This window comes from Felis catus, chromosome A2 (assembly GCF_018350175.1).
Source record: "Felis catus isolate Fca126 chromosome A2, F.catus_Fca126_mat1.0, whole genome shotgun sequence".
NCBI classification, from domain to species: domain Eukaryota; kingdom Metazoa; phylum Chordata; class Mammalia; order Carnivora; family Felidae; genus Felis; species Felis catus.
In genome coordinates this window covers 96798722-96826433 of record NC_058369.1, presented here as the reverse complement: position 1 = coordinate 96826433, position 27712 = coordinate 96798722, and the positions used below count along the sequence as shown (strand labels likewise).

The following is a 27712-nucleotide window of genomic DNA, read 5'->3' as shown; positions in this document are numbered from 1 at the left end:
CTGAGTTCCAAAGTTTATCACTAGCTAGCTCACATTATTTTACATCTGTAATACAAAGCAGACATCTAAGAAAGATGAACATATGACCATAAACTTATTCTTGACTAACAGTCCTTTCCCTAAGTCAGCTAAGCCAGGTTTTGCCATCCTAAGACAAAAGCTGAAATCAAAGAGAGCCACTTATGTGGAAAATGTCCCACATTAAAAAAAATCCCACAATCACCATTCTGTGTGCTACTCAGGCACTGAATAGGTACACCCAATAAGTTACTTTTCACCATTGGTTTCGGGATATAAGATCATTACAATTAGAACATACTAAAAAATTCCATTATCGCTTCCTAAACTATACCTGCCATGGAAAAATATCAAAATTTAGTCTCAGATAGGCTGATAGTGTTAGAGTATAATATTTATTCAATTTCATCATTTATGATCACTGTTTTAACCAAATTAACCCCAAGATAAACTCTGACATTCAAAAACACAGAGAGCATACTGATTTTTCAACTATTTTGCTTACATGTACTTTTCAATTCTCATGCAGTGCTCATAATTAGGAGATACTGTACAGAAAACCTCTCATTTATGCTTTCAAGAACCAAGTAGAGAGGGCAAAAAAAATACCAACATAAATTCATTCTCCAAAAAGTGTCCGTGGATGTACTGCCACTGTTCCTTCTAATTGCATATCTACAGTACATTCTTCGGTAAAATGTGTTACTGCAGTCACATAACAATACTTATGACGAGGCAATGATATCATTTCAGGAAAAGAATACAACAGATGAGACTAAAAGTTGAAGAGAAGGACCAGAGCGTATAAAAGTCATTTGAGAATACCACACAGACTTCAGTGTTTTCCACTTTCCAGTTGGAAGGAACATGCACAGAGATTTCTTAGCAGACAATTGTCAGGAGTGCATGAAAAATTGCTTTCATGTCATCTATGTTGAGAGAAGATCAATGTCATTGAGGAAAAAAAAATGCGTTCATTATCTTTTGGGTCTGTCTATATCATCTATAGCAGCTAGAAGTTTTTGTCTTGCTTTCTTATTGATATGGGATCCCAGGCAAACATTTACCAGATTGGTCAGCTGCTTCGTTGAGTACTCCTGCTTGGAAAAAAAAAAAAAAAATCCAAATTTAGTACGCTGAAAGACGTGTTTGATCAACGCAAGGAAAGAACAGACACTCAGTTTTCAGTGCATAGTAACTGAGCACTACAAATCAGTGAAAAGCAGTGAAAATTATAGTTTAAGATATGGAAGACAAATTGTTTACTGAGCTGTAATAACAAGAAGGATACTGTAGCAACCATTTGAAACAGAAAGCACTGGAATCTTTTTAATTATGGTAATCTGATATGCCCACTTTTAAACTACACACCTTATGCTTATTTCTGTGATACTTTATTAAGTTACTAAAATACACTGACCTCCCAAATTTTTTAAATGTTACTAAGTAAAGTATTTTCTGGAACTCCACATTTTGCAAACATTTGAGGTGAAAGAAATAAATCTCTAACCATAGAACAACTTTTCTGAGATACGATAAATGAGTAAGGTAACAAGGATCAGGAAGGTACTAGATTTTAATCCTTCATACTGTCATTGTAGCTAATAAGTAAAATGAAGACTACAAGTATTTTATGCTGTACAAATCTATTTGGTTCCTGAATTTCAGATAATGAGTTGCTAGGATGAGAATGAATAGGGACTCATCAGAAAGGTTTGCATATTGATCTGGTTATAGAGGATCAATAGCAAGAGTTCAGGTAAGGAAAGAGAGTTCTACACCAAATCTAATAAGAAAAGTCATCTGTCAGGATGGCCTGGGTGGCTTAGTGGGTTAAGCGTCCAGCTCTTGATCTCATCTCAGGTCATTATCTCACAGTTCATGAGCTCGAGCCCAAAGTTGGGCTCTGCACTGACAGCAGGGAGCCTGCTTGAGATTCTCTCTCTCCCCCCCCCCCCTCTCTCTCTCTGCCCCTCCCACTTGTGTTCAAGTTCTCCTCTCTCTCTTTCTCTCTCAAAGAAATAAATATTAAAAGAAAATGAAAGAAAAGTCATCTATCTGAGGCGCCTGAGTGGCTCAGTTAGTTAAGCGTCCAACTGAGCCCTGTGTCAGGTTCCAAGCTGACAGCACAGAGCCTATGAGATTCTCTCTCTCTCTCTCTCTCTCTCTCTCTCTCTCTCTCTCTCTCTCTGCACTTCCCCTGCTCTCCCTCTCCCTCAAAATAAAAACTTAAAAAAAAAAAGTCATCTGTCTTCACTGGAGGTAGCCACTAAAGATAGTATAATGTAAAAATATGAGAAAGAGTTCATTTAAAAATTCAGCAGGGGCACCCGGGTGGCTCAGTCAGTTAAGCGTCCAACTTCGGCTCAGGTCATGATCTCACGGTTCGTGAGTTCGAGCCCTGCGTCGAGCTCTCTACTGTCAGCATGGAGCCCCCTTCAGATCCTCTGTCCCCTTCTCTCTCTGCCCCTCCTATGCTCTCTCTCAAAAATAAACACAAAAAAATACAAACTACCACCAAAATTTTTAAAACTTAATCTATTAATTAATTTTAAAAAATAAAAATTCAGCAAACTATTCAGTTTGTGTATCTGTTCTGAGAGCACCTGTTGTTAGCATCTGGTAAATTCTGTCAGTTAACACTTAACAAGTATTCACTGCCATCAGCACTGGGCTAGACCTTGTGGGGAGTTCCCTGGAAAGCAGGACAGTCAGCTCCTGAGAAAATGTCAGTGAATTACATATATCAGTTAAAGTTCTCACAAAATACTAGACTAAAAATTTTGGCTCACTATATTAAAAGAGGAAACTAAAAAACTAAAAACAAGAGGAAACTACAGTTCAGAAAGGTATTATTCTTGCATCGAATAATGGATATCTAAGAGCTGTGCTTTCTCTCCTCAGTTACTTGTATTCTTTCCCTAAATGTCTTCCTCAGTAGCAACATCAAAGTATTTGTAGCTTACTTTACTAAATGAATTCCAATAACATCCAGCACTTCATCTGCACCTGCTTTAGCATTCTGGTTTTCAAACGTCAGATGTCAGTGGGACTAAAAGGGGTGACATTTTTCACAATTCTGGTGTATTGGTCAAAATCATTGAAAATAATATATACATTTTCTACTTTGCTCCTACAGACCTGAAACTGTCCTACAGTGGGCACATTTGCACGAAACTCAGGCTAATATTCATTTAGTTTTTCTAGAGTATTGAAACCAGACAGGATGAGGCTGATAAAATATAAATAATTCCTTATTTCCTTACCCAGTCAAATGAAGTTAAAATTTACTTAGCTTTTACCCATGATGTTACAGCACAAGTAAATGTGAGCACCAGAGTTACTGAAGGAATAAAATTTGGTGATAATTTTAATACTTCCCATATTTTCATTAAATCTGTCTTCACATACTGTCTACCTAGACAAATGACAGAACAATCACATAGAAAAGCTCCCCATATTGAGTATGCTCTGGTGATACAGGGTGAGTTGAACTGTGCCCAAAATTCAGCATCCGATATAACACATAATAAATAATATTGTTCTCTACTTATCTCTATATCCACACAAAAGAAAAATGATCACATCTATACTCAAGGTAAAGTCTAATGTAGGATGAAGTTAAATTTAGTCTTTTAAATATTAACGTAAATATTTAAATTAATCATCACTAATACATGTCAGTGTGGTCAGGATGATACCAGTTCATTGTTGGGGGCTAGAAGGCTTAAGTTATATAATAGACTTTAGCTTGTAAATCACTTCAATGTTGCTGTCTTCAATTTGTCTTGATGTTAACCAACTTCAGCCTTTTCCCACAATACAGTTGAAGGATAAACATAGCTAAGGTTCAGGCTCCGGCTACCTTTCCAGATAATTACTATTACAGTTCAGAAAGATCTCAAAAGGATTTGATTACTCAAAGGGCACTGCATAGATACTGTGTGAATATGGCAAAGAACTGGCTGTTTCTTTATATTTCACTCTCATGACTTTGAATTATATAATATACCAGACAAGAACAGCACAAAGAAAAAGGAATAAAAACTTAATTAACTATTTTCCAGCTCTCACCCTGTGCTCTTTGATCCAGCGTTCCATGTCATTCTCGGTTAGATAGTAGGCTTTAATATAGGTTTCCACAAATTCTTTATCAGGAATGGGTCTGATATCTGTTAGTTTTTCAAGTTTCATTAAAAACTGTTGAAAATCCAATTGCATCAAGGCACGACCCTCATTACTGCACTTCTTGACGTTGGCATATCTAAGATACACAATAATAAAAAAATAGAGGATGGAAAAAGAAACCTGGAGGTATTTCAACTTTTCTTAACCTGTATGTGGACAGATTCTCTAGGAATGAGAGGGTTATAAGAAAAAGAACACATGAGCCTTGTGTCAGAAGGACTGGGTTGTGTCCGGACCCTGTCACTCAGCAGTCATTTTACCTACAGGGCCTCAGTTTCTTCATTTGCAAACCAAAAAGATCAAATAACTTACAAAGTTCTTTGCTGCTCTACAGACTACAGTTCCCCACAGTCAATTAACATAATCATCTGTAAGAAAGTTAAATTGGTATTCCAATACATTTGACTGCCAAGAATTATTTATAAAAAACGAAGCTATGAATACTCCAAAGTAATCTTAGTTTCATAAAACTGTTCAATATTGTAACTACTGGGTGCAAAGGAAACAAATGTAATAATTCCCCTATGAACAGTCAGCGAACCAGAGAAATGTGTGAGCATCTGAGCAGAGAAGGTATATACATACTTTTCATAATAAAACACTTTATAGACTTATTCTGACACCCGACACTACTGAAAAACTGTGTTCTAAGGTGGAGTAGTAATAAGAATAAATGTATTAACCCTACGAGTACAACATTTTATTACTCATAAGTCAGTGTCTCATTCCTTCAATAATATTCCAACCCTAGGAACGCAGTACTTCCCCTAAGGAAATCTGCAAGGAAACTAAAGTGCATATTATTTGAAGTGACCAGGCTTTTTTTTTTTTTTAATAATAAAAAGTGCTTCGTACAGAAATAAAACCTTCACTTTTCTACTTTATTAAATAAATTTATTAAAAATACTTTTCAGTCATGACTGTTGACAGGGCCATTCTGTGACATACAGCACTGTTGATTTTTCAATACAGAGTGCCAAAACGTCAGCTTGTCACTGTCACCTTCCCACTCTCTAAGACGTTCTTCTTTATAACAAAGAAGAACTGAAAAGAAATCAGATAAATGATAATGTGGAAATTTACCTGATGTGCAACTCCAGACCATATGAATGGTCTATAGCAGATTGCTTTCCAGAGAGAGTCTGTGTTCTAGATGCAAACATGGTCTCTGAGCGAGTGGAAAAATTGGTACTGAAAGATCTTTAAACTCAACATATGAAAGATGTATATAGTTTACAATGTTATAATGATATCATTAACAGATATAGTGGTTATGAGGACTGATTTTGTCATCAGAAAATCAGTAGTTCATAAACCTTGGTGTTTGAAAACTGTGTGAACCTGAATAAGTTATTTAACCTCTCTTGGCCTCGATTTTCTGAAGCTAGATTTTCTCCTTGATAAAACAGAGAGAGAAATGCTTCTGTCAAAGAGATTATGTTAGGATTTGGTGATATAATCCTGTCAAGTGCTTGATCTAATAAATGACACACAGTGCTCAATAAATGTTATCTATAATCATCATCATCATCATAATTATGTTATTAAGGAATAATGACTATTAGGAGTTTAACTTTCTGATAACCATTAGACGCTACTTTCCATGCTCCTCTACTAGCTGGTTCTAGGTCACCACAGAGAAAAAAAAGCACACACAGAAGAGCCACAGTGGGGTTTAAAGTTTCTTCAATTATGTTCTAAAGTCAAACCTGAATTATTATAGGATTATATTTACTATTATTTATAACATTCTCTACCTATTCTCTCCAGTGGTGATAATACGCAATGTTATTGCATTATGATTTATCACTGAAGACTCAGATAATGCTTTCATGAAAACTTACCCTTCCACAATAGTTCTATTGGCCAGCCGTATACAGTGTTCCCAAAGTATATTAGACACAGGTAGGGGTATCCGAACTCTCTTAGAAACCTCGTTTAACCTCCTGTTAAACTGCTCAAATTCCTAAGAAGACAAAAATCATGGCCATATATGAACATAATTATAATGCCACATTGCTTTCCCATCTTACTGGCAAAGAAGAATGTTTAGAAAGACTCAGAGTCAAACTAAGTAAAACAAAAAGCAAGAATGCAAAAGATAACTTGGACTTAGTAGGAAGGATTTTTTTTTAAGTATATCAAACTGCATAAACTATGTTGTGATACAGAGTACACTACATTTCATCTCAACAGATTAAACAATGCAACCAATGTTCAAATGCTTCTTCATCTCAAATTTTTCTATGACTGTTGGTATGGACTAAAAGAGTTTAATCACCTAAATGTTTTTAAAGTTATCTTCAAGAAACTCAGTTTAATTTTTTTTTAATGTTTATTCATTTATTTTTGAGAGACAGAGAGAGTGTGTGAACGGGGGAAGGACAGAGAGATACACACAAAAACCAAAGCAGGCTCCAGGTTCTGAGCTGTCAGCACAGAGCCCAATGCGGGGTTCAAACTCACAAACTGTGAGATCATGACCTGAGCCAAAGCTGGACGCTTAACCAAATGAGCCACCCAGGCGCCCCAGAAACCCAGTTTAAAAAACTGTCTTAAAAGTTTTCAACTCAGAGTGAACTGTGAACCATTTGTAATTTGAGGCAATACTCCTTAGAGAGCAATCGGATAAAGTATTCTCTTTCCTAAACATTTTTTAAACGTAAATAATTATATTCTGAATGATTTGAAAGTCATGTGATAGCTGCAAATTTTTAGTACAAAGGAAAAAATAAAATAAAACCATTCTGGTTTCCTGCAGAAAAACTGAATATTTTTATTACTTATTAGTAACTTCTATGGTACCACTGTACTAAAAATAAAAATACATGTGACTAATTAGATAATTTCTAACAATTACATGAAAGCAAATGGTTTACCCTTCATTAAATATATTTCTAGCTTCTCTGGACTATTATCGTCTAAATATGTTCATTTACAAAAGTAAATGCTATAGATCCTTCCTTGACAATATATTGCAAATAAATACAACAAGGCTTAAAATGACATTTTTCCTTTAGTTTCCTTAAAACAGCAGCCACACATGCTTAATAAGTCAAGACTGACATGTGTTCAAATTTTCTAATAACACACAGGAGGAAAAAGAATCTAATCGTCACCAGTCAAGCTACTATACGATTACTTGTTATTCTTTTGCTAATCACTTTTTTTGATGACTTATTTTTGACAGTTAATTGCTTTTAATTATTTATGAAAAAGTAAACTTTCAATCCACTAAGCTTACTTTTGAGAATCAAAGTTAAATAAATAATTGCTCTTCATCCTTTTTGTTTTATGAGTCTAGCAGACACTACCATTTGCTACTGCATTCATGCTTCACTAAACTCTGCTTTAGCTTTCCAGAGTCTTGATTCAGTACTTTTTCACTAATATATATTTTTAAAATTTTTAATGTAATTTTTTTAATGTTTATTTTTGAGAGGGAGAGAGACAGAGTATGAGCAGGGGAGGGCCAGAGACAGAGGGAGACACAGAATCCAAGGTAGGCCCCAGGCTCTGAGCTGTCAGCACAGAGCCCAATACGGGGCTTCGAACTCACAAAGTGTGAGAACGTGACCTGAGCTGAAGTCGGACACTTAACCGACAGAGCCACCCAGGCGCGCCACTAATATTTTAAAGATAAGGTTATATGCTAACTGTATGAAATGTCACTCTACTCATTGTTAAATTCAATGTTCAAGAATGCTTCTTATTAAATGAATAATAAAAGCATTTCATTTAACTTATGATTCTGGTGGGGGCAACAAATGCAAATTGCTTTTTACCTAAAGGTTTGGACTTGGAAAAGTAATAGAAAGAATAAAAGTTATATAAAAGTTTCTTTAGAGAAGATGGATTTAAGTTGCTCAAAACTGGGTTCAGGTTGATAATCAGAATACATTGGTTCCTTCTCATAATATTAATGTTTCTTATAATTAAGAATAACTAGACAAGTAGGTTCCATCTAGTATATATATTCAGAGTGTAGAAGTCTCATTCTTCTTACACCCATCTATGAGTACCATGGTCAGCATGCCATAAAAAAATAAAATCAATCTTTCAAAAGCAAAATTGTTTAAAAAAAATGGTGTGTGTGATTATTTATAAATTACATTTGTCTATCACATTCCAAATTAAAATTCCTAATTGAGACCTCCTGGGTGCCCTAGAAAGCAAAGTTCTCCCAGGGTGGCAATTAGAGAGCAAGCACCCTTGTTGTCACTCACCCTTCAGACTTGACACTAGCCCCTAGACATTGCTAACTGATGTCCCACCCTTAGTTCCTAAGTCAGAGTTTTCATCACAGAACTCTAGAAGGGCACCGGGCATTGCTGAGAGTTGGCACCCTAGATGATGAATTCCGCTGCTGTTTTGATCTCTGGCTTTGCTTATTGGTTCACAAGTGTCCCTGGCTACCATGTGTTGCCCAGGACTAAGCAGGTAAGAATGTTTATGTAAATGAGATAAAAGTCAGGAGCTTAAGAAGGCCCATTTTCTTTTCACTGACAAATATGAAAAACAAAACTTTTCTGAAAGCGGTTTTCCTTAGATGCCCTTTCCTCCCCTCAGACACCTGCATGGCTCATCTCCTCGCTTCCTTTGGGCCTCTCCACAACCCTCCCTTTATCAGGATCCTCCTTTGACCACAAGTAAATTAACAGTATTACCACCCTGCTCCCAACCCACACCCTGCCACTCTCTATATCACTTCTGCTGCTTATTTACTTTTTCACTGGACTATTCATCATCTGACATGTCTTAGCTTCATTTATGTCTTTACTCTTGTCTCTATATGGGCAGTAAATTCCTTGAGGGCATGTAAGTTCCTTAATTCCCCAACTATATTGTCAGCACCTAGATCAGTGTGTGGCAGATGTCAGGTGATCTACAAGTATCTCTTGATGCATAAATGACAAAAAATGAACAATTCTTTCCAGAAAAATTTTAAATGTAAGTTTTGAATGCAAAGGTGTTTGCATGACACACTGCAAAAGTAATGTGATTTCTAGGAAAAAAAAAAAAAAAAAAGCAAAATAGAGTAATCAAGGACCTGGTCTCTTGCTGATAAATCTGCACAAGTACAGAAATATCTTCTAATTAAGTAGAAATATCTTCTTGTCACCACAGTCATGGTTACTGAGATTACATAATATTAACTTGAACTCTCATTCAAGATGGGAAATTAGCGAGCAAAACCAAAAAAATCTGCATAGTATTCTTGGGTCTGAAAGAACACAAAGTTCGAAAAGCAAGTCTATTCCAGCACAGGGGCTTTAATATCACGATGCTAGAAATGTGATAACAACTATAACCTCACCACCTCAGGGCAACTGCAATGAGTGGAATAGCTCTCCTGACAGACTCCACTTTGACAAAGATGCTCCCAGAGTACTTGCCTTCAGCAGGGCATCTACATATATGTTGTGCTGTGACATAATTTCTTTCACATCCCACTTCACATTAGCCATTAGGAGCAGCATCTGTTCATAATCAATAGCTTTACCAGCTACAATCCAATAAATTGGCTTGCGTAGTTCACTGGCAGTTGAGACTGTCTGAAATAAATTTCACAGAAATGAAAAATGACAGATATTTTCTAAAAACCTCAGATCTACCAAAAATATTTTGTGCCTACTTCTAGTATACATCACATCTAAAAATAAAACACTGCATATCTGAAGATTTCAATTACGAAAACACTTTAGTTCATAGGTAGAGGTCTTACTCAAAACATAATCTTGAGACATACAATCAGTTTGAGGCCACAGATACTACAACTTTAAAGAACCAGAGATACTCATGGAGACTAGCAAATATTTCTCAAATTTTTACACTTCTCTCCATTTCTACTCTAAATGTCCAACCTCAAGATTTTGTCCTCTCAACTGTATTTCTGTAAGAGCCTGCAAGCCAGTCTCCCTACCTGTAGGCTTGCCATCTACTGCCGCCAACTACTCTAACACACACACCAACTGCACCCCTTACCTGTTTCAAATCCTCCGGGACCTTCCCAGTACCCTCGAAATAAAGCCCACCTCTTGGCTGAGAACACTGCGCACCATGTGGCTCCTGCTTATCATCTAGCCATCTTTCTCATCGCTAGCCCTCTTCCCTGCTCTGACAATTTGAGTTTTCTTCAGCTGCTTACATCTACCATGCTCTCACTGGCTGATATTCATGTAAGCCATTCCCTTGGTTTGGAAAATACTGATATACCCAGCTGGTCTGGTTTAAACATCACTTCCTCCAGACAGCCTTTCCAGACAACCTTCTCCCACCACACCTCCTTTCCTCCCCCCCCCCCCGCCCCCAGCCAAAGTTAAAACAGCCTGCTGCTATTTCCTTCCCATTATCGTAATTTATTGTAAATGCAGTTTTGATGGGCTCTCTCTCTCTTTCTCTCATTAGACTAAAAGTTATATGACGTGCTCAGTAAGTATTTAACACAGGAATTCACGAGTGAATAAACATATTCTAATCACTCTCGTGGAATACGGAGACTGGCCACTAGCTAAAACACCTGAAATAATGTGTGACAATCTTATCTTGCTCACAGTTGAAATGATTTCCAAGACCATCTCTGACCTGTGAATAAAACTGCTGAAGAAAGGGCTTTTTGACTGCAGGCATCACAGCATCCAGATGGGGTTGAAGGAACTCAAACTGTTCAGCCAAAAATACCCTAAAGAGAACAAATAACCCACCGTGTAAGCAGAGTGCAGGATCTAGAGCCTGTCACTACTTTTGTAATCTTTAAGATCTCTAAGCCAAAGTTTAACCATTAAAATTCTTTCCCGCTTTAGTGAACTGCCTCGTATTAGCTCATTTACAACCTACCCAAAACTTAATGCTGAGTTTATCGCTGAATGTGAGCAGAGGTGCAAAAAGAGGGACTTCAAAAAACTACTCTGGAAACTACAAGGTGAAGAGCTATGCTGCTTTGCATGTGAGACAGGAGCAAAGATCACAGAAAAAAAACTGAAGAAAAAATACAACAGTATTTTTTGAAAGGATTTCTTATGAAGATCCTATTTAATTATACAGAACAGATCTCTAAATTCACAGATTTAACATCTGGCACTTCTCAGAAGTAACCTCATGTGACACTTGGCTGAGACATACACGTGAACTTCAGGTCAGGAAGCTGTGTGCAGGAGTGGGAGTCATTTGCCTGGAGAACTGCCAGCAGCTATCCCATTTTTCTCTACATTTTGTTATGTACACAAAAACTCAAGTTATATTGGACTACATTTTATGGAAGAAGTCATATGCGTTAAGTGTATTAAAAATCGGGGGATTTTTAAAGGTCAAGAAATATTCTCACTGGTGTCAAGGGCTGACTATATCTACCACTAAACTAACAATGTAACTACAGTTTCTCTAGAACCACAATTCAATAGGAAAATATAAAGTATACTACAACTTTTTCTTTTAAAGTTTTACTTTAAAGCAAGGGTCATCTTGCTAAAGACTGAAACCTAAAAGATTTCCCTTCTTTCATTTATAGAACTGAAAAACAACCATGCAGTTTTAAAAATCAATTAGTAATCTATTTTAGGATATACTTCTCAGAAATATATAAGTAACATTCAGAAGAGGGAGATGTATACAGCTAGAAATCTAATTATACAATGCTTACTCTTAAACTTTTCTTAAGTACTTAATGGCAAAGCAACTGTTTTTAACAACTTACAAGGATTCTGTGGCGACCACTCTTTCTGCCAACCCATATAATGTATCCCCAGATGTCAAAACCACTAAGTGACTGAGGTGTGGGCTTGGTACCTTCTCCTTTCTCTCTTCTGCTGCTGTGAGTGTGGCAGTAGGATCTGCTGAAACTTCCTGAAAATATAACACAAGTACAAACACAGCCTGAAATCAAATCTAATAGCAATAAACCATGTGATTTTACAAAACTGGACCTATAATTAAAATACTCGTAGGCATACATATTAATTACATTTAGTCTCTGTTCTTTCTTTTCCTTCCTTTATATTTTCTAACTACTGGAAATTTCCTTTTTGTACTAAGTGAATATGACCCAACTCTATGTGCCATTATTATCTGTGCATGACCTAAAGTTGGCCAACACAAGCAATCTTTATGAATTGGCATATGTTTCATAAAGACAATAGTAAGATGCCCTTCAAGAACCTGTAAACGAGGAAAGAGATTGCCTCTTGAGGATCATCATGCTGGAACATTACAAAATCATGATATAATCAACCATTTCACATCTGAACTTTAATTAAGGTTAACTTTGGTATAATCTCAAGAAGGCAGGACTAGAATGCACTTACAAACTGAAACTGGACTAACTGTATTAGGTAAGTCTGTAGTCACACTGCTGATGAGAAGGAAGATAGATGGTTAATGGGAATAAAAGAAAGGGATGCCCGGAGAGCAGAGTGTATTGAGCTTTAAAAGATCCGCAAAGACAATTATTGCACAGAATTTGGACACAAACAAATCTAAAAGTGTACAAAATGTAAATCTAGGTTACTTCTTAAATCAATTACATAGTCACAAATCTCCAACACTTGCCTTATGAATGAAAAAGACATCAAATGCACAGTGGGAGCATAACAGGCTTATAAATTTAGCCCAATGGAACTAAAACATTATAAAATCTTTTAAGTTAGAAAAATGGTTTTATTTTTCTTTAGTTCTTTTTTATATCTTATCTTCTACTAAAGATATTGTTTCTTTTCAATCTCTAATTACTCAATTAGCATTTAAAAGTTATTTTGGGAACAACTGCACTTTCTCTAAGGGGAATCAGGATAAGGAAACTATGCGAGTTAATCAATGTCACCACTCCATTATTTATTTCCTACTAAAAAGGAAAATAATCACCCCCTCCTGCTTGTGCGTGTACACACACATGCACGTACATGCACACACGTACACACACACACAAACACAAAATTACAACTGGCTGTGTATGCTATTTAATTTAATGCCTGTGGTCATTTAAATCACCATCTACCAGACTGTCCAAGTGAGAAACCTTGGAATCATTCATGCCTCTCCCTTTCCTCCCCTCCATCATGCCTTAGCACACACCTCTCATGTCTGTTTCTTCCTCTCACCCTGCTTCATTAGGACCTAGGCCCCACAGCATTCTTGCCTGGACTAACAGTCCCCAAATACAGACCTCTGCCTCTAGCTTTTCCTATTTCCACTCCATTTTGCACACAGTTCACTGGTTGATATTTTTATTTTTATTTATTTATTTTTTTCAACGTTTATTTATTTATTTATTTTTTTTGGGGGGGGGGACAGAGAGAGACAGAGCATGAACGGGGGAGGGGCAGAGAGAGAGGGAGACACAGAATCGGAAACAGGCTCCAGGCTCTGAGCCATCAGCCCAGAGCCTGACGCGGGGCTCGAACTCACGGGCCGTGAGATCGTGACCTGGCTGAAGTCGGACGCTTAACCGACTGCGCCACCCAGGCGCCCCACTGGTTGATATTTTTAGAATACCCAAGTGATCTTCCTAAAAGGGAGACGTGATCACACCACTCCCCAGCTTAAAAGTCCCAATGGACTATCCACTCCTTACAGAAAAAAAAGCCTAAACTGTTACCATGATACTACTTTTTACAGTGATACCAGCTACCTCGCCAGCCTCATTTCCATGTAATCTATGACTCTAAGGTCTAGCCACACTGGACTTGCTACACCTGTCCTACTGACACTCTTGTCTTACCTGCTCTCTTCTTGTCTCCCTGGCTCTTTCCTACTCATTTCTTAAGTGCGAGGTCATATTTACCTCCTTTCTATAACTTTCGCAATCTCCCAAGAAGAATTAGTATCTTTCTTGTGTTAGCATATCTACATGTATACTTAATGTCTGTATGTGGCATAAAGTACACTTAGTCAATTGTTTCCTGACCCTTCCACCTCACTGTGAGTTCTTAGAGAGCTGGGACCAATTTCACCGCCTTTGTATCTTAAGACGTTGGTATGCCTCCTGGCATTAGCAGGCCCTCTAATAGTTTAATTGATGGAGACAAGACAGTCTTTACTGTTATCAAGGCCCCCACTGGCATCCCATGGCCAAGTCCAAAAGTCAACTCTGAATATCCATTTTAGTTAACCTACTGTAGCATCCTACATAGCTAATCTTGAAAAACTTTCTTAGTTTCCAGAGCACCATACCCTTCTAGTTTTTCTCCTAAGGCACCAGCCACTTCTCAGATTCCTTTGCTAGTTTGTCCTCCTCCCCCAGATCTTTAAACAGTGGAATGTCCTAGAGTTCAGTCCTTGGACTTCTCCCACTCACACTCTACTCCCTAGATGGATTTTCTCTCCCAGTTTAAATATTAGCCACATGCCAAGAGCTCAAAATGTACATGCTAGCCCTGACCTCTCTCTTACCTGTAGTGCATTTAACATACCTGAAAACTGAACTCAAATGTGTCCCTCCTAAAAGTCTTATCTATCTACAGTAAGGGCACTTCCATTCTCCAGAAGTTAGGTGTCATCATTGACTCCTCTCACAGTCATATCCCACTTCCAATCCATCAACAGATCTGACAGGTCTACCTTCAAAACAGATCCAGCATCTGATCCTGTTTCACTACTTCTGCTAACACTTTGGTACAAGCCCCCTCATCTCTCTCAGTAGCCAAAATAATTCTCTTTTACCTAATTTCAGCTCTTCTGCTTAAAGCTCTTTAATAGCTTCCTGTGTTACTCAGAGTAAAATCATCAGCCTTATAAGATTTAGGCTCCGGCTACCTCTTTGGTTTTATCTATCACCAACCCTCTTCTATGCTTCATTCTAATTATACTCACCTCTGTGCTGTTCCTGGAATAGGCCAAGCATGGTCCCAACCTCAGGGTCTTTGCATTCCTTGTTCCCTCCACCTGAAACACTTCTCCCCCAAATATTCCCTCTCTATTAGAAAAGAAGTTGCACATGAGTAGGGAGTTTTGTCTGATTGCTGTCTCCCCACCAAAATTGTATCCTCAATTCCCAGACAGGATATGGCATCATATATAAAGTGTTCAATAAACAGGCACTAAATAAATGTTTCTTTTTTTTTTTTTTTTTAATTTTTTTTTTCAACGTTTATTTATTTTTGGGACAGAGAGAGACAGAGCATGAACGGGGGAGGGGAATAAATGTTTCTTAAATAAATGAATTCTCATTCAGGTGGCTCACTCCTCTATTTCTTCCTTCGGGGATCTACTTCAATGTTACCTTCCCAGAAAGGCCTTGTGTGATCCCCTAAACAAACTAATACCCTTTTTCTCCTCTTTCTACCCTTTCCTAGTTCTATGTAATTCCTGACACAATCTGACATTAAACTGGATATTCATTTATTCCTTATGTGCCTCTTCTACCAGAAAGCCCATCCATTGGTCTTCCACAAAGTATCCCAGCACTTATTACGTGTTTGCTGACTGACTTAATAATAAAGATACCTATCCAACTATCGTGTATCCCTTGAGTCTTACACTGTCCTCACGTAGCTCCTTGCCTCCCATCTACTTCCAATCCCTCCTATAATATTCTGTATTTTCTTCTTAGGTCAGAGTTGTGAATATCCATCTCAGAACAAGTCAAGAGATGGTGAGGAGAACTGAAACACTGAAACAAGAAAAACTAATAAAGAAATTGGGCGAAGAGATCACTCACTTAGGCAAGATAGATAACTAAGCTAGCCGAAGTGGCCCCAATGGGGTAGAAATAGATAACAGAATAGTTCCAGAGAGGGAGAAATGGCTGCATCACAACAAAGCACTTTCTATCAAGCAGAAGTCTACAGCAAGAAGGGTGATGAGTTCCCTATGGAAAGAGGTTCAGTCAGGAGCTGACAGTTACTCGGAATGTATAAAAGCTGTAAGACTGAGCACAGGTAAGCTTCTTTCTATGTTTATATGAGTAGAAACTTGGGAGTATTAGACTCCATAAGTATATTCGAAGCATCAAACACACCCTCTTTCAAAATATTTTGCAATAAACTGACAAAAACAGACATGAACTTTCTGCCAATATTGTAAAATCTCAAACTCAAAAGAGCTCCAGGAAAACCATAAATACCACACATTTGTAACAGCAGAGTTACTTCTGAATTTCATTCTTTTATGATAAGTTATCACCATATATATATAACATATATTTAAAAACTAAAGGTTTCTGTGAATGTAGGTATTAACTAGTTAATTTAGGATAGAAAAGGGAGGTGGTGCTGGAAGGCAAAGAGAGGTTATATCTGTAGCCTGAGAGAAATGCAGTTGATCTCTGGGTATGATGGGAAAGGCCACAAGCACTCACCTACTACCTCCTCGACCTACTCCTTACCTACCTCCAATTCAAATGTGTTGATCTCCCTCTGTACTCACAGAGCTCTTTCACAAAAACATTCCCGCAGAGATCACTGGCATTGCTGCCCCCACTTCAAAGAGTTTGCATTAGGATGCCATTCTTTGTTCCTAGTCAACACTGGTATTTTAGGCATAAAAATTATGGTAATTATCTGCTTAAAGGCTAACGTTCTGTGTTTATATTCAGGAAAATACCCATGAAGAGAGCAAGAGAATAACAACAATGTCAAGTTGATATAAATAAATGGTATGTGCTTATTGCAACTGTCAATGGAAAAGCTCCAAAACTGGATCAGTGTTTCAGATTACACCACTACAATACGGAAAAGATATAAAACCCTTTGAAGACTTTGAGTAATAAAGCCTTAATCAAAATCTTTAGTTTCACAGTGAAAGTCACAATGTTTAACCTTTCCTGCCACTAATAATTACGACTACAAAGAGAAGTCGTTTTTATGGAATTTTCTGGACCGATTTAAAATACATTTTTATTATCAAAGCACAAAGGTTTGATAGCCAAATATCTTAAAGCAAACAATTTAACATCACCAGATAACTAAAAATTCACAGTTCTGGTACCAGTGTGATCTATACTAGCTTCCTTTTCTTGTCTTCCCCTTGTAGACTCCTTTTCTTGAAAGTCTATTTGATGTGTCAAGTTGTCTTATATTTACATTGAATTTATGCAATAAATCATTTCAGGTGGCATTTTTAAGACCATAATGATTCCAAGTTGCCTTTTACAGCTTAAAGAGAAGGAAAACTTAGAAGATATATATGGAGAAAATGGAAAAATTACCAGAAATGTGCTCATTAAAATTTTAACTAACACATAGGGGAAATACAGGAAAAAAAATACAACTTCCATCTAGTGGTTCCAGATTGATTAGGCTATAAATTATTTTAATAGCCAAAGAATGTATTGAATAGCAAGAAACCAATTAATGTTCTCTGCCAATGTAGATGCAAATTAATGAAGTGAAGAAAAAGTAATATACCAGCATATGAAAACCTGAGATCAAGGTCTAGAAAATGACAAATATATTTTCTAAAATAATAAACCAATTCTTATCAGTATGAATAATAATTTAACATGTAAAACACTGGAAACCAACAGAAAATTCGGGAAAAACTTCTGTATTACTGGAGGAGGAGTAAGGACCCTGGAGAGGCCCTGTCAAAAAACAGTCAGCACTACTTACAAACTGAAGAAGCAATGACTACTCACATGGTCTTCTGAGCCAAGATGCTATCTGATTTAAGAGATGGTAAGGATAAGGACTTAAAGAAAAGATATCTTTAAAAGATGAAGTACCAACTTGTACCCCAATGTTTATAGCAGAACTCTCAACAATAGCCAAATTATGGAAAGAGCCTAAATGTCCATCAACTGATGAATGGATAAAGAAATTGTGGTTTATATACACAATGGAATACTACGTGGCAATGAGAAAAAATGAAATATGGCCTTTTGTAGCAACGTGGATGGAACTGGAGAGTGTGATGCTAAGTGAAATAAGCCATACAGAGAAAGACAGATACCATATGGTTTCACTCTTATGTGGATCCTGAGAAACTTAACAGAAACCCATGGGGGAGGGGAAGGAAAAAAAAAAAAAAAAAAAGAGGTTAGAGTGGGAGAGACCCAAAGCATAAGAGACTGCTAAAAACTGAGAACAAACTGAGGGTTGATGGGGGGTGGGAGGGAGGGGAGGGTGGGTGATGGGTATTGAGGAGGGCACCTTTTGGGATGAGCACTGGGTGTCGTATGGAAACCAATTTGACAATAAATTTCATATATTAAAAAATAAATAAATAAATAAATAAATAAATAAATAAATAAATAAAATAAAAGATGAAGTGCCAAAGAGAAAAGCAGGCACATCTATCTAACCATTTACTAGGGAGGGGGCATGTAGCTGGTTTCTGAAAATACATTTCTAAAGTTGACTACCAGTTCTGGAAAAAATTTATCCAATGAACACAGAACTGGTCAGACATGCTACAGATACATTGTTATCAATAGATGGGTGGCAGCTTGTCTCAAAGAATAGCTAGTTCGGTCCCACTGTTTACTCGATAATATTTCATTACACACCATATGGCAAAATCTGAAGCATCAAATCCACTCTTTAAGACTAAAAATTGGAACTGCAGTTTGACAATCATAAAGTAGTAACTAACAGAGAGGACAGAGACGTCAGAACGAATGACTCTAGTGGTAAATTTTGACCTGTCAAGCTTTTTTTCAAAAAACTGTATTATTATTATTATTATTATTATTATTATTATTATTATTTTATTAGGAAAATAATAATAGGAATCCATCCCTACAACTGTCATAAAGCCCAGACTGGATTAAGAGCAATGAGTTCTAGAGGTAACTGCACCCCACTCTGGACTTTCTGGTTATGACTATTCAGTTCATCAATTTCAAGGCTTTCAACCAGAAACAAGAAAAACTTTAGCTGTGGACTAAGATCTGGAAAACAAGATCTGATTGATGGTCAAGGTTGTACTAAGTGTCAAACCAAGAGAAGCAAAACTGAAACACAGATACCTCCTAATGGGGTTGGAAGCCAATGGAGTTTGCAAAACCAAAACAAAATAAATAAATAAATGGTTGGGTCAAATAAGGAGCCTGGACTCTGAAAATGAAGATCAGGATTAAATGGATAACAAAGCCAAGAACAAAAGTCAGATTAAGCCAGGAGACAAGAAACTCATGGGCTGGAGTTTATTCACTTATTCTATGAACATTTACTGAAAAAGTGTAGTTTGCAGAGGTAAGTGTTATGAAAATTTATATGTGCTGAGCAAGAAGATATCCAAATTATAAGGGAGATGGATATAGGTGATTTCCTCTGTGTAAACAGTGCTCATCTGAGATATGAGCACATACCTCTCTCGTTTTATTCACATCTCTGCTCAAAGATCACCATTCTTACCATTCTGCTTCATTTTCTTCTTAGCACTTCTCAGTATCTGATACTATATTACGTATTTGTTTATCTGTCTGCCTCAATAAAATATAAGTTCCCAGAAAGAAGTACCTCTACTGTGCAGTGATGAATATCTAGCACTACAACCATGCCCAACGAATAATAATTATTACAATGAGTATTTCCTAAAAGAATGAATGATTACATTGCTTTACTAAAAACTTCAATAGCATAAGTATGTACATAACACAGAGCTTATGAGAAAAGAGGAAAATGACTGCTTGTTTGGGTAGGTGAAGAAATAAAGAAAAATCAGAGGATCCTGAGATTAATGTAGATGCAGAGAAATGTGGCGAACAACAAAAATCTCTGGCTACAGTGACCCATCACAAGAAAAAAAAATTGTTATTTTAAATGCCGAGGTTACCTTAAACACTACAAATGCTCAGCCCTGTATTGCTGCCTAATCTATTTTCTTAAGATACGCATTACATCAAGTGACCCAACAGTCAAGAATCCAGACCCCATACTGCATAGCCAACTACACCCAAGCCTCTTCCTTTAATTTCAAGTGGCTCCAAATACTCCCGGCAACACAACTCTTCAGTATATATCAGTATCCCAATCACAAAGATGGCCAAACTTTGGGCCAGGCTTGCTCGCACCTTGAGGCCCGTTCTCATCTTCTGAACCTTAATTGGAATGCCATTCTTTCTTTTTTCCCACTAACCCCTTGCCTGCTCTTCAAAGACTAGCACAACTCTCACTTCTTCCTTTAGCCATTCTCTGAAATCAAGTTTTCACATGAAACTTTCCTCCCTTTGGACCTGTACTGGATATATAGCCAATATTATACTCTTTCATGAGGATCAGTTTTCTCTCTCCAATCAGACTATAAGAAACTTCTATTTACTTCCTACAAGCATGTAGAGCAATACTGAGGACTCAGGCACTCAATATATATAGAGACACACATTTATATGTAGTTGATTGGATGGTTAATTTTTATTTAATATAACCCCAAAGAATTAATTCCAAATGATTACTCACCATATCGATAAGGCTTTCTTGTATTCTGTTAAGAGTTGTTCTTAGTCTACTGCTACTAAGGCCTAGTCCTGTTGATTCCAGCTGAAAAAGAAAAAGAAAGGCATATGCTACTATCACTTCGGAGATAATCTTTCATATGTTATACCTTCATATTAACTCAAGTTAAGTATCCACTGAGTTTTCATTCAGATACTTAGTCTTCGGAAGGTCTCCAAACTACATTTAAAAATTTCAAAACATCAAGTCAAACCTTAGCTCTTAAGGGAACAAGAGAACTATTTCACACATTTGCATTTACAGGTCACACTAGCATCTGTCAATCTCATAAATTAATTGGGAGAGAGCTCACCAGTATCTTTTTCCCATAAGTTATTATTTTTAGTTATAAAACTTATGATTTCTGATACTTAAAGATAGTGTACTGCATCATACTTATGTATAAGCATAATAATGTAGACTGTTTTAAATTTATTTTTCTAACACAAATTAGAGACAGCCCAAATCCTCATTCAAAAATGGAGAAAACTTTTTATTTGCCTCAGTAAACATTTCACAGTATAGAATTTGCTTTACTACATCAAAGGCAAAGCACATATAAATACCCCAAGAACATAAATGAGAAGAGACAGTTGACTGTTAAATCATGAAAAGCCAGGTAGTTGCGTCCTTGGGTGATGATTCAATTGATGAATATAAATTTAATTTAGAGGTAATCATAGATATATATAGACCTCTAGAAAGATGTTAAAATGTTCTGTATGAGCCAAAAATTTTAAAGTATTAATAGTAAACTATAAAATATATCATCTCACTAATTCATTTATATGTTTGTGTATACATACACACACATACATACACACACACAACATATTGTTCCTCATCCTTTCTTATCGGAGATAGGATGAAAACAAGTAATTACTTACACAACATATGACAGAAATCCTAAAGCTAAAATAGTTGTGTGATGGCATGGTACAGTAAAACATGAAAACATGAACTCATTTTATGTGGTAATTTCAAAATACATTTTACTTTCACTACATTTTATAAACTTTATTATTTCATTTTCCCTCTTTTTTCACTAGAGTATTATTTTTATATAGTCAAATTCAGCCATCGCAAGTATAGTTTGATGAATTTTGGTAGTTGTATAGTCTTATACTAATACCACAATCAAGAGATAGAATTTTCCTCACCTTGAAAAATGCCCTTATGCCCTTTGCACTTGATTTCCTCTCTCCAATCTTACCCTCTGATCTATCACTACAGTTTTGCCTTTTTAAAAATTTTGTATAAATAGAATCATACATGTGTAGTCTTTTGTGTTTGACTTGTCTTTAGCATGCTTTTGAAATTCATCCATGTTATAAGCCTATTAGTAATTCATGCTCTTTTATTGCTTAATAGTGTTCCAAAATATGGATATATCACAGTGTGTTTACTTATTCACCAGGTGACGCACATTTGGGTTTCAGTTTGAATAATGTCACTATGAACATTCACATATATATCCTTGAGAAGACATATATTTTCTATTCTTTTGGGTAAATATCTACCAGTGGAATTTCTGATTCATATAATAAGCATAGTTTTAGCTTTATAAGGTACTGCCATACTGTTTCCTAGTGGCTGTATTATTCTTCATTTCTACAAGCAATGTATGTAAATTCTAGTTATTCCATTTATGGTCTGAATGTTTGTTGTCCCCTCAGAATTCATATGGTAAAGCTCTAATCTCTAATGAGATGCTATCTGGAGATGGGAGAGGTAATTAGGGTTAGATGAGGTCATGAGAGTGGGGCCCTCATGAGAGGTTTGGTGTCCTTGTAAGAAAACACACAGTGCATAATTTATGCTTCTTTTTCTACTTTCTTAAGGTGGAAGCTTATCATTACTTGAGTCTTTCTTCTTTTCTATTACAGGCATTTAAAACTAGATACTTCACTTAAGTACTGATTTAGCTGTATTGCACAGCTTTGATATGTTGTGCTTTCACTATTATTCACTTTTAAGTATTTTCTAACTTCTCATGATTTTTTCTTTAAGCCAACCTTTATTTAGAAGTGTGTTAATTTCCAAATGCTTAGATTTTTTCCCAGTTATCTTATGGTTATTGGTTTCTAATTTAATTACATTGTCAACAGAGAACATATTCTGTATGATTTCAATCTTTTAACTTGATTAGAATATACTCAACGGTCTCTCTCTCTCTCTCTCTCTAAATACACACACACACACACACACACATATTATACACACACGCATGCATATATATATCCTCACTTTGTGTATTTTTTACATTTAAAGTGTTTCTTTTGTTTTGTTTTAATCCATTCTGACAATCTCTACCTTTTGAGTGTTTAGTCCATTAACATTTAATGTGATTATTGATCGGGTCTAAATCTACCATTCATTATATGTTATATCTTTTTTTGTTCCTTGGTTCCTCCTTTCCTGTCTCTTCTGATTATATGAATTTTATATTTTAGAATTCTAGTTTAAGGGGTGCCTGGGTGGGTTAGTTGGTTAAGTGTCCGACTCTTGGTTTCGGCTCAGGTCACAGTCTCACGGTTTGTGAGTTCAAGTCCCATGCAGACTCTGAGCTAATAGTACAGAGCCTCCTTGGGATTCTCTCTCCCTCTCTCTCTCTGCCCTTCCCCTGCGCTTGCTCTCTCTTTCTCAAAGTAAATAAATAAAAACTTAAAAAAGAAAAAAGAAGGGGTGCCTGGTGGCTCAGTCAGTTAAGCGTCCAACTTCGGCTCAGGTCATGATCTCACAGTTTGTGAGTTCGAGCGCCACATCAATCTCTGTGCTGACACTTCGGAGCCTGGAACCTGCTTTAGATTCTCTGTCTCCCTCTCTCTCTGCCCCTCCCCCACTCGTGCTCTGTTTCTCTCTCTCAAAAATAAACATTAAAAAACAGTTTTTTAAAAAAAGGAATTCTAATTTAATTTTCCTTTTGGTAAAGAGTTAATCTGCAATATTATTTTTCATTGTCCTGTGAATTATAATATACATTCTGATATTACACAATCCATTTACTGTTTAACATAATATACAGAAATCTTGCCATCTTATAGATCCATATCCCCCCACGTACCTTGTTGTAGTTGTTACATGTAATATATTTACATATATTATGAACTCTAGAAAATAATGTTATGATTTCACTTTTAAACAGCTATATGGTTTATAAAGAAATTAAAAGGAAAAAGAAAAAAATAATCTTTTGCATTTCCCCAAGTAGTTTCCATAACCAATGCTCTTTATTCTTTCCTCAGGATCTAAGTTTTCTGGTATCATTTTCCTTTAGCCTGAAAAAAATTCATTCAGCATTTCGGTATTACATGTCTGTTGGTGACAAATTCTTAGTTTTTTTTTTTCTTTTTATCTAAAAACAACTTAATTTCACATTCATTCTTGATATGGTGTTTTTGCTAGATATAAAATTCTGAATGGACATTCTTTTCCTCTCTTTCAGTACCTTAAAGATGTATTACTCTCTCCTACAGCCTCCACAATTTCTCATGAGAAGTCAGCTGATTCAGATCATTGGTCCCTTTATGTAATAAGTCTATTGTCATTTTTTTTTTAATTTTTTTTTTTTTAATTTTTTTTTCAACGTTTATTTATTTTTGGGACAGAGAGAGACAGAGCATGAACGGGGGAGGGGCAGAGAGAGAGGGAGACTCAGAATTGGAAACAGGCTCCAGGCTCTGAGCCAGAGCCCGATGCGGGGCTCGAACTCACAGACCGCGAGATCGTGACCTGGCTGAAGTCGGACGCTTAACCGACTGCGCCACCCAGGCGCCCCTCTATTGTCATTTTCAAGAGACTGCTTCACCATGAGGTACCCTGCTGTATGTTCCTTTGTTCTTATTCTGCTTGCTGTTCATTTAGTAACTTGTATCTGCAAATTTTTGGTCAAAGTTTCCTCAAATATTTTTTGTACCTCATTCTATCTCTCTTGTCTCCATCTGGTATTCCAATTACATGTATGTTTGATCATTTGACTTAACATGTCCCTAAGGCTTTGATCATTTTGTTTTCCAATCTTCCAATTTATCTTCAAGTTTTACATATTCTTTCCTCTATCATGTCCATTTAGCTGTAAAGTACATTCAGTAATTTTTTTTAATTGCTGAAATTGCACTTTTCAGTTCTAGGATTTCCCTTTGACTTTTTATTACTGTTTCTACTAGAACTTCCTACTTCTCTACTGAGATGTTCATACATTTAAAACATCTTTCTACTTTATTCAAGATAGTTCTAATAGTCCACTTAAAATATAATCCCTTAGTTCCAACATCTTAAGGGATCAAACTAAATTGACTTTCATTTTACTTAAGGATGTACTCTGCTTTTTTTACTTCTATGTATGTTGGGTGAAGTTAGACTGCATCATCAATTTAATTCTGGAGATTTTGGATTCTGTTATTTTTTTCCACTGGGTACTGTTTCCTTTGTTTGCATTATGTAATTTTCTTGGCTGAGCTTGTACTACAAACTGTCTCTTATGCAACAGCTTCACTCTCTGTTCAGATCTTTTTTCTTTGGCTGTAGTTAATCTGTTTCATATGAACATGGTTATGGGTTAATCAAAGATGGAGGTAAAAAAGCTTGGGAATCCCCTCCCTGGCCCTTTTTCTTCTGAACTTCCCCCCTACTATTTTCATTGTTCTCAATTTCCTGGCTTCAATTTTCTGGTTCCCCAATCCATAAAGACAAAGTTTTCCTATGCTTGCCTCTACCTTTGTGCTGAGTGAACTGTACTTAATCCCAGGCTCAAAGGCCATGGAGATGGAATTTATTTTTTTACACCTCCCCTTTCCCCAATCTACACACTAGCATGAACTCCCCCACCCAGAGTCTATATGCTTCGTTCATTCTCCAGTATCTTCAGATAGTTGTCTTTTGTATAACATTCAGGTTTTGTAATTGTTTTCTACAGGCAGTATCATCCCGTTAGTCCTACATATCCAGAAGTGGAAGTTAATTTGTTCATAAAAAAATTAAAAACTGAATCACAGACACTCTATTAAAGAAGTTTCATTAATGAAAGGTAACTTTAAATGATGCTCACAAACTGTTTTCAAGTAACAACACTCATCAGATTAACTTGGATAAGAAATAATTAGGACATCAATCCATGCGTCCTAAGAATCCACTATGTGCTTACTACTTTGTTAAGGTAAGCTACAGAATGGTCTTCATGAGAGGCTATGAACAGGAAAAACCACAGAAAACATAACTCAAGAGGTGACCAATGGAAGGCTGGGGCAAGGCAAGATAAAGCCACACTCAAGTAACATTATTATAATAGAACCAAATGGATTAGATATATAATACAGTATGGTGTTGTAGGCTATAAACAGTTCAATGAAGAGCAAGAGCTTCTGGAGGAGTTAGTTTAAAGAGGAAGAATCCCTTAGCCTGCTGCATACACTATGGCCTCCCAGCCAATGACTTTCTAGAAACCCTGGGAAACAGATTCTTCCACATGCAGCATCCATCTGAATTCACTCATACAAGTATCTTTCTTCTCTGGGAGAAAAGTAGGAGCAACTATGTACCACTGTGCTCTTCCTATTCTACCCATTACCTAATGACCCCTCCCCTCCTACCACACAAGACTCAATAGCTAACAGGGCAACTTGGAGTATATGTATACACACATATACATACATACATACATATTTGAATACTGAAATTTCTAGGATTTCTAAAAGACTTAAAAGCTTATTTTCTTAGGAAATTAAAAGTTTACCTCTTCAATCTTATATACTTGCATATGCTTATTTATGCTATTTATTTAGATTGTCTTGTTCCAAAAGGAATTTAAAGTAGCTAATTAAGACGAATATAATCTTGCAAGGTAAAAAACAAAAACAAAAACAAAAACAAAAAAAAAACTTTAAATGTATGTAAAATTAAGCTAAGTAAAATATGGGTAGAAGGATGAAGTGTTTCTTTTTACAAATTTGTAAAACCCTTTATAGATTGTCTTTGTTTTGCTTTAAACAGTGTTTCCTTCATTTTTGCAGAATCAAAGCCAGCAGAATCTAAATTATATTCTATTTGAAGATGTGCTGTTTTCAATATTCACATGGTCGAATAAAGCTAGTATTACTAAGCATACTCTAACAAAAGAAGTCTTTCTTAAAAAGTACAAGTAAGAGGCAGAGTAAATGCTATATTCATTCAGACATATTCACTCATATGCACATTTTGTATAGGTTCATATAATACAAAATGTTTCTAATATGATATATGGGTAGACACCCAAGTTAAAGACAGAAATGCTTATCACTGACAGCTAATTACCTGAATACAGTGAAATGTCTGTTACTGAGTCTTACAGGAATGAAAATGCTTTTAATACAAGTTATAAGGTTAATGTGTTCTTTAAAACATACTATATTTTAAATAACATATGCAGCATATTTTATAATAAATACCTAACTATACTTTGCTAACTTTCTCAGGTCCTAGTGAACCCTACTGTAAACAAATCTGTGCCAGTATTTAATCAGTATTATAATCAGCTAGAAAGTCATGTCCAAAAGTATTAGTTCCCAAAAGTTTCCAAAGGACCCTATATTAACACATCTTATCAATAATGTGGTCCAGAACTGTTCTACCCAATATGATAGTCACGAGCTACCTGTGGCTATTTATATTTAGCAATAAATTAGCTAAAATTAAATACAATTAAAAATTCAGTTCCTCAGTCATACTAATTACATTTCAAGTGCTCAAAGGTCACATGTGGCTAGTGACTACCATATGAGTGCAAATTTAGAGCATTTCCATTACTTTAAACTTCTCTTGGATACTGCTGGTCTGCAGGTTTGGCCCAGGAGACACAGTAAGGCTCATCTAGAAGACTGAAAGATTCTGACAATTAGCTAAAACCCCAGAATGTCTTTCTTCTTTAATATTTATGTATTGAGTTTCCAAATTCAAAGAATTAATATTTAATAGCAACAAATTCTGTAGTAATAATCTGTCTGTGATTATTGGTATTCTTTCTAAAAAATATATTAGACAATTAAGAACATAGGAAATTCAGATCCCATATTAAAAGATAAATTCACATGTTTTTAAAAAGATACAAAATATACGAAAAGTTAGTATTATGATATATTCATAGGGCCCAGCAGTATACTTTTACA

The 27712-nt window shown here is 36.1% G+C and overlaps 1 protein-coding gene across 2 annotated transcripts in view; it reads right to left on the bottom strand.

Annotated features, from left to right (window-relative positions):
• Positions 1 to 394: 394 nt before the first annotated feature.
• Positions 395 to 27712, bottom strand: part of VPS50 (VPS50 subunit of EARP/GARPII complex) — a 132410-nt gene continuing 105092 nt past the window's right edge. For both annotated transcript variants that reach the window (XM_011280388.4, XM_045052375.1), the window contains 7 exons: positions 20538 to 20618; positions 11900 to 12048; positions 10792 to 10888; positions 9603 to 9761; positions 6051 to 6172; positions 4093 to 4282; positions 395 to 1115 (listed from right to left, as the gene is read on the bottom strand). In XM_011280388.4, coding sequence (XP_011278690.1) covers positions 996 to 1115; positions 4093 to 4282; positions 6051 to 6172; positions 9603 to 9761; positions 10792 to 10888; positions 11900 to 12048; positions 20538 to 20618 — 918 coding nt within the window. In that variant the 3' untranslated portion in view covers positions 395 to 995. The remainder of the gene's footprint in view (positions 1116 to 4092; positions 4283 to 6050; positions 6173 to 9602; positions 9762 to 10791; positions 10889 to 11899; positions 12049 to 20537; positions 20619 to 27712) is intronic.